The sequence below is a fragment of the Nicotiana attenuata genome, unplaced genomic scaffold (assembly GCF_001879085.1).
Source record: "Nicotiana attenuata strain UT unplaced genomic scaffold, NIATTr2, whole genome shotgun sequence".
NCBI lineage: Eukaryota > Viridiplantae > Streptophyta > Magnoliopsida > Solanales > Solanaceae > Nicotiana > Nicotiana attenuata.
The window spans coordinates 126391-134866 of NW_017672622.1; the positions used below are offsets into that span (position 1 = coordinate 126391).

The 8476-nt window shown below is 35.2% G+C and overlaps 1 protein-coding gene across 2 annotated transcripts in view; it reads left to right on the top strand.

The window, feature by feature from the left end:
• Positions 1-7448: 7448 nt before the first annotated feature.
• Positions 7449-8476, top strand: part of LOC109213883 (exocyst complex component SEC10-like) — a gene marked incomplete at its 5' end in the record, with an annotated part of 10509 nt that continues 9481 nt past the window's right edge. For both annotated transcript variants that reach the window (XR_002066083.1, XM_019377718.1), the window contains 4 exon segments: positions 7449-7603; positions 7689-7765; positions 8091-8189; positions 8289-8379. Coding sequence is in view for 1 of the 2 variants with exons in the window: in XM_019377718.1 (XP_019233263.1) it covers positions 7449-7603; positions 7689-7765; positions 8091-8189; positions 8289-8379 (422 nt within the window).

An 8476-nucleotide genomic window follows, 5' to 3' on the forward strand; every position in this document is an offset into this window, starting at 1 on the left:
TGGTGGTAATCAATAATGGTGGGGTTTGGGGGTGATAGTAGTCGATAATAATAGCAGTGGCGGCTATGGTCGAGGATGGTGGTGGTCGTTGGTGATCAGTGGTGGTGTTTGAGTTCAGTGGCGGTTGGTGGTGGTGGTTGAGTATGATGGTGGTTGGATGGTGCATGGTGGTATAGGTGATAATGGTGGGCGGTGTCGGCGGTTTGTAGTGAATGTGGATGATAGCATCTTAGTGAAATTAGGTCTTTGTTATAGATCTTGATCAATAAGACATATTCAGGCCCATTAAGTGGTTGGGAAATATAAAAAAAACACTTAATGATTAAGATCCGACTAATTAAGATTCAAACTTAAAAAACAAGCGCACTTAATATTTGAGATCCGAATGATTAAGATTCAAACCTCCATTAAGTGCAAACAAATGAGGCCTTCGTGTATCTACAGCCGTTTTAGAGCTTTGTGCACAATGTGTCCTGTTGCATTCATACTGATTACATTATCTGCATTTTTTTCCAATTTGTATTACTCTTTGAATCAAAATTTCTGTTGACAATTTGGTGTATCTTTTACTTTTAATAGGGGAATCGTTTACACAAAGGCTTGCTTAATCATTGGCAAAAATTCACTTTTAATGCAAGGTACTTCCTTTCACTAATGCTGTTATTGCTGCTTGTTTAAGTTGTAAATTGGAGTTACAAAAGTGACAGTGTGACTCGTAGGATCCATGGTAGAAATTATTCCCCTGCCTAGAGTAAGCTAATGCTTATACTCTCATTAGTTTCAATGAGATCGGGAAGCTATCTTCTAGCAAATATTTGCATTGCCATAGAGCCAAAAAAGAAATTTCGGATGACTGTCAAATCAACTTATTAGAAATAAAGATAAATAGTCTCTTTTTGATCGATTGTAAACCAGATGGAATCTAGTTTCCTGAAGTTCAATAGTTGTTACACTTCTACTCATAAATTGAAAGCCAGATAAGAGATAACCATCATCTCCTTTTGTTTTCATCAAGGCATCAACTTGTGTACTGATGCTGCAAGGATCATTCTTGGGTTGAGAATGCAAAAGTTGTGCATGGACACACACTTTTTGGAAAACACAGTCACTACTCAACTAGGATAGCAACTGAAACATCGAGTCCATTACTCAAATGGTCACTCAACTATCCCTAATTATCTCCTAAAGTCACTTTTCATTCGTTTGTAACAATAAAGTCACTGAACTATGACTATTGCACTCAGAAAGTCACTCAACTAGATTTTCCAAATTTTGGATTGTCAAATACCCATTTTACCCTCTAAATTATAAACATTTATCTTCTTTTTATTTTTTTAAAACTTTTTAATATTATGATTTTCCCTTTTTAATTTGTATTATGAACTTACCTATAGAATAAATAAATATTATTTATCAATTAAAAAAATAAAAAGTATTTAAGCATATATAATGCTGAAATAACAAAATAATGAGCATAGTAAAAAAGATTAATTAGTATAATTCGTCAGTAATAATAATTTTAGTATTAACAACAAAAATTCAAAAAATTATTTACACAATTCAGAATGAAAGAAAATAAAGATTGTAAAATATATATTTCATGCACGTAATATAAAAATAATTATTTAAATAAAGGTATTTTTATAATATGCATTATATATTCTTGAATATTATGGTCAATTATATTATTATGTTTCTACCAACTTTTTGACGACAGAAAGCTATGTCACCGAAAAGCGGGGGGACTATCTGTATAGGGTAAAATATGTTATGTTAAGTCGTGCAATATATATAATATAATTGAGCATAACTTTCAAGAAATATAATGTATATTATAAAAATACCTTTATTTAAATAATTATTTTNTGATATAAGACAATAATGTCATTATTATGGCATGAATGGTCGTTGGTCACATACCTATTGTACGCCAAAATATTTTGGCGATGTGATTATTAAAGGGCAACAGTAATGGAAGGAACAGATCTTGTATAGAATTCCGACCATAACCATAATGGTATAACTTTCTCTTTAAAAGAGAATTCACCATATGGTTGTTGATGAATATGTGGTAGTACCAAATTAATTGAGAGCTCTGAAAGAGCCAATTATTACTATTTTGGAGGAATAAAATTGATTATCAATAAGGCATTATGTTGTAGTATGTCTCAAAGAAACTTAATTGAGTTTCTAAGGTATTCGCGAAAGCGGTTGGTTATATTGAGACTATAAATAAAGGAAAGATTTGATATCTTCTATTACTACAACTTGTAGGGGGTAATATGTATGTGAAAAATTACCCGCTTTAGTCACGCCCCGAACCTGGGCTTGGACGTAACACGACACTCGGTGCCTGACTACATGTGGCCGAGCGAACCAACTGTCTGGCTGAATCAACATGTGATATCATAACATACTGAATGCGGAAGATAAACTAACATATGCTGATATACTAAAAGTCTAAATAATATAAATCAAATGCGAAAATACTAATATAGGCCTAAAACATATATGTAGCAACATTGCTTAACCATAAATGCATGTGATTCTTTCTAACTGTTAATCTAGTCTATACTTGTTTATCGGGCGGGCTGGGACGGGCTGAACGGGAAAAAATCTAGCCCGTTCGGTTAGCGGGCGAGCTGTTTAGCGGGCTGGGATAACGGGCTGGTGGCAGGTTGGGAAATTTCGGGTTTTTTAGGGCCCGTTCGGGTCTAAGCGGGTTCGGGCGGGCCGAGCTACAGTATTTTTTTTAAATTAACTTTTATTTTTCTTATTCAATGTTATTGATACTTAAGTATTTGCAAACTTTTAAGGGTTAAAATTAAACTTTGAAGTTTAAAGTTTTAAATTTGAAATTTGTATTTTAAAATTATAAAATTGAAACTAGAAAGTAAGTGGCTACAAAAAAATATTTAATAAGACCAATAGGCAATATGTAAGGAACAAACTCCGAAGGCTTTCATTTTATTCTTAATACTTCAAACTAATTTGCAAGTTCTTTTTTTATTTTTTATTTTTGAACTTGCAAATTAAAAGTTTACAATAACTATAAAAATAAGAAATAGTACATCACATATTTTGCATCATTTTTGTAAGTTCTTCCATGTTAACATGAGGTCCTAGGTTTCTGGCATTGGTTGAATCGGAACCATAAACCATTATATCTCCAATTTCTTGGTCCTCCTCTTCGTCTACCTCGGCACGCTCTTGATTTTGCCGTTATGATCTTATCCAATCTCAGAACCACACTAGAATTTTCAAAGCGTTGCTGCCCAATGAATGACGGGTATCTCCTAGCTGCTGCCTTGCTTGGCTAAATGCGCTCTCTGATGCGACTGTTGAAATCGGCACATTTAGCACGTCTCGAGCCATGGCCGAAAGAAAAGGAAATTGATTTGAGTTGCTCTTCCACCAACCCAGCGGTAGAAAATCCTTTGTGAGGGGCTATGGTGACTTTTGTAAGTAGAATTGTAGTTCATCAATATTCCTGCTACTGGTTTGTTGATGCTCTCCTAGTGTAGACCAAATCAGATAATCTTGAACACAATCATCATCATCCATAGTTGTTCCAGTAGTTGAAGGAATATTTGCATCTACAATCGAAGAAGCATCAATAATGTTAGCATAATAATTATATAAAGTTTGTAAATGTGTGTGTAGCTCAGAAATACAAGTGTAAATATCAGGAGTTTCAGTTGGTCCAATATCTATATAAGTATATAAAGCTCTAATTAATTGGCGACACTTTATCATTTTGACAGTAGGGTTTAATATGCACCAATTAGGTAAATATAGGGAATTGAGTAGAAATATTTTTTAAACTTATCTAGCATAGATTCTACAACAGTATCATATCCTTCTTTCTGCTTCAAATTATGTAGTAAAAGAGAAATTTCAGCAATATGAACTAAACCATTTGCAATAGTAGGATAATAAGCTCCAGAAAACTCAAGTGTAGTCACATAAAAATTTTGTAAAAATTGTACAACATCATGAATGACATCCCAAGTTCTAGATGTTAACAAACGGCTAAGATCGGTACAATGAGAATTAGTAACTTGAGTTATAGGCATTCTATATTTATAACATCATCTTAAGAATAAAAAAGTATAATTCCACCTAGTAACTACTTCTTTAGGCATGAGTCTTGGTTTTAGTCCATAGTGTACACATTTTTCCTTAAATGCATTTAATCTAGCACTTCTATTATTTCCTTGAATTAACCAACAACTCTCCTAACTAAAGTAATTTCATATAATTCAAGGCCACTCTTCACAATCAAGTTATAAATATGACATGCATATCTAACATGAAATATTTCAGGAAGTGGTGGGTGTAGATGCAATTGTAATATTGTAATAGCAGCATTGTTGTTAGAAGCATTATCAAACGACATACACAAAACTTTTTCTGCAAGATTATAAAATATAGCAACTTCATGTATAGTATTACTTAGAAATGCACCAGTATGACTTTAATCTTCATTATATTTAAAAGCAATAATACGTTTTTGCATACAAAAATTATCATCTATCCAATGGCATGTAACAGTCAAATAATCATTTTCATTTATTGCACGACCAATATTAGAAGTAATAGAAACTTTACAAGGAAGACTTGCGAACAAATAACGTATATATGTCTGATTTTGTCCAAAAAGCCTGAAGATATCAGCTCTACAAGTACTTCTAGAAATACCTTTAAACATAGGGTTATAAATTCTTTGAATATATGTAACAAGATACGGTGAAGAAGAAAAACTAAAAGGTAAACAACCAAAAACAATCATTTTAGCTAATTCTTCCCGGTCTTTCTTAATATCGTATTTACCAAATAACCCCCCAGTACTCGGGTTAAGTTTTTGTTGCCCAGATGCCTCATCTACTCCCTAATCAAGAGGGTGTTTCTCTTCCATATGCCTACGAAGTTGACCCGTTCCCCCTCTCTTACAGGGCTCATGTTTATAATGTTCACTACAAATTTTATATTTTACATAATTTTTTTGATCTTCTAGTCTTTCAAAAAATATCTAACACTTACTTCTTAATCGTTGATTCTTCTTAATAGGGAGAGGAGGCCTAGTTGTTCCACCCCTAACATTTTGAGTTTGACTAGCATTACCAGGTGTAGGTGGCGGTGTTTCAAGATTATCGGGTGATTGAATATCATCTAACATATCATCTAAATCATCATCTATACCAAATTTTTTTTGTATTCGCTCATAATCTACATTTAAATTTTCAGGTGAACTTTCAGAAATATGTATAAGTTACTAGAAGAACAAACACCACCTCTTGATCTTTTGGAAGTTTTCTTACTACCACCTCTACTAGTGCACGCTTTTTTGGTCGCTCTAAGTAAATCCATTATGTAAATTAAAGTAAGAAATTAAATTAAGAAATTAAATTAATAATTCTAAATAATAAAATAAGTGCACACCAAATAAAAAAAAGAGATGGAATGAGTGTACCGGGATTTCGGATGCCGCACTAATTTTGAATTTTTGATATCAAAAATCAAACTTCAATTGATAGACCGAAACTTGATAGTTGATACTTGATACCACACTTCACTTGAATACTTGATATTTGATAATAGTAATTTGTAATGGCTAAACTAAATGATTGATGAAACTTGAAATAATAAATAATTGAGAATTTGAGATTTGAGAATTGAGAATTTAAGAACTATAATATCAAGAGAGAATTGAGACTTGAGAGAGAATTAGAGTAGTAAGAGAGTGAATTGTGAGAAAAAATGAAGAAGAAGGGGGGGTATTTGTAGATTTTAAAAGGTTAAAAATGTAATTTTTATAATTATTAGGGGTGGGAGGGCTATATTTTTAATGGGGAGGCCGAAATGGCCATTTTTGCAAAATCTAGCTGTTCCCCAACGGTCATTTCTCAATTTGACCGTTGGCAACAGTCCAATTAATTTAAAAAAAATAAAAAATTAACCAACGGTAACCGGGCTACTAACGGGCTGCAGCCCGTTAACAACCCGTTAACGGGTCACGGGCTACGAGTTCGGTGCACCGTTAAGTAGAACGTGTTCGTCCACCCCCCCGCCCCAAACCAACCCGCCCCAACCCGCCCAATAATGAACAGTAGCAGGCTGAACTGGACTGACCCGGGTTGAAAACGGGTCAGCCCGGCCCGATTAACAGGCATACTCTAGTCTATGAAGCCTCTAATGAAGTACTGAAAACACTGACTGCCTAAAAATACTGAAGACTGTAAGGTAATGATAATGCCCCGAAAGAACTGGGCATCACTAAATAGCTGGTACGAGAATCCTAGCACTCTAAATCGTCAACCTGTAAATCATTACCTGCATCGTGAGATGCAGGCCCCGGGCAAAAGGGACGACAGTATATTTGAATTCTACCAGTATGTAAAACAACTGAAAGAAAGAATTATAAATGCTGAAACTGAAACAAAGCTGATAACTGAGAATTGATAATTGATATTAAGATGATAACTATTGAAAAAGAAACTAAAATGATAACTGATAACTGATAACTGATAACTGATAACTGAAATGATAAATGATAACTGATAACTGAACTGTACAAAGGAAGTAAGGATATGAATACTCCTACATGTTTATCTTAATATTAAACTACGGCCTCAGGCCCAATATATATATGTGCACAACTGCGGCCTCGAGCCCAAGTATACGTATACATAACTGCGGCCTCAGACCCAAAGATGTATAAAGCATAAACTGCGGCCTCAGGCCCAAATACGGGTGTTCAACATTCGGGGATTTAAAATTAGGAAATGAGAATCATACTGCAATACGTGATAGCGAAATACTGAATCACACTGAGTTACATGATATTGGAATACTGAATCACACTGAGTTATATAATACCGAAATGCTGAATAGGACGAGACTGAGATATGTATTTTGAACTGATTATGAACACTGAAACTTGAATTGTTTATGGCATACTGAGTAATCTATACTAAGACTCTGGGGCATCAAAGACAAAGCATTGCTCCTTTAGTTGCCATTTTCTAACGAACGTGCCAGGATCTTTTGAGGCTTCTTGAAAGACAAAGCATAACCATTCCATAGTTTTCCTGCTGAAGGTTGATCTACGCATGAGGTTACGGCTCCTTTCCACGCATTCGAACCATGTTTCTGCTCTTGATTCAAGCTTAGTAATGTCATAAGATTTGAGCCCGGCTGTAAAATAAATCCTGTTATCACCCATACTGAACTAAAAAGTTTTTAAGATTAATCACTGGAGGATGATTAAAATTAAAGATTCTAAAAAAAAGACGTCGGTAAGGCTAGATTACGCCGGAAAAGAGATGTTCTTTACTACCTCGAAAATGTGCCAGAGAGCATTTGGCACTCTGGTCGTCTCGATAGCTGTTAAAACAGAATAATTTCAGCTTTTGACGTGTTACTTTTGGAAAGCAGTTTAATAGGGGTACCAGTGCTATGCAACACTATGTGGGATTATGTCCAATGTTCGATGTCGAGGTCATGAATGCAGATGCTGAATTGGTTCTTGGAGATCAGGGTGCCCAGTCCAGCCCTAGCAATGTCGCGCGTGGTCTTTCTTCAATTTATAAAGAGATTACAGGTTATCAATGACAAATTGATCCGAAAATCTAACAGTGGGTTCTCTTTTTAGTACATGCCTCCTGACGCCTTGGATTTACTTTCAGAGACTGTGCGGAAAGAAGCCGCCACTATTGCAGCCGTTTTTCCTTCCCCAAACGATGTAATGTCAATACTGGTTCAGGTATGGGTGGGTTACTACTGCCGTTGTACTTGAGGTAGATTAGTTCTAGAATTATCTTCCTCTGGTGCGATGATGTTTCCAGTATATCAGAGTGATTTTGCTAGTTTTTGACTTGTTATATGACCAACATGCTTTCCGATGAATATTCATTGATTTTTCTGTAACGTTGCTCCCTATTTAATTTGAGCTTCCTCCACGTCATCTGCTATTCTGTATCGGTTCTGGTTGCCATTCAAGTAAAATGATTGCCTAAATGCGTTACTGCAAAAAATGTATTGTGATCTGTGAATTGTGATTTAGTGACTAATCCGTGGTGGTTGTTCAGCGTGTCTTGGAGGACCGTGTTCCAAAGCTTCTTGAGAAACTTTTACTGAAGCCGTCTCTTGTCAGTCCACCTCCCATGGAAGAAGGTGGACTTATATTAGTGAGTAACATGACAAGAGATTTTCTTCTAAGGTGCTGATTGACAGGGAAACAAGGACCCACTAATTGATCCTTTTGCTGTTCATTTTTGTGCATTCAGTATCTCAGATTGCTAGCCGTGGCATATGAGAAGACACAGGAGCTTGCAAGAGATTTACGTGGTGTAGGGTGTGGCGACTTGGATGTTGAAGGTAGAAATGCCTTCCATCTTCTCAACTTCGCAAACATCTTTTTTAACTTTTTTATTGTGTGAATGTGCCGGAACCTCCAAGTGAAGAATACAAAGAC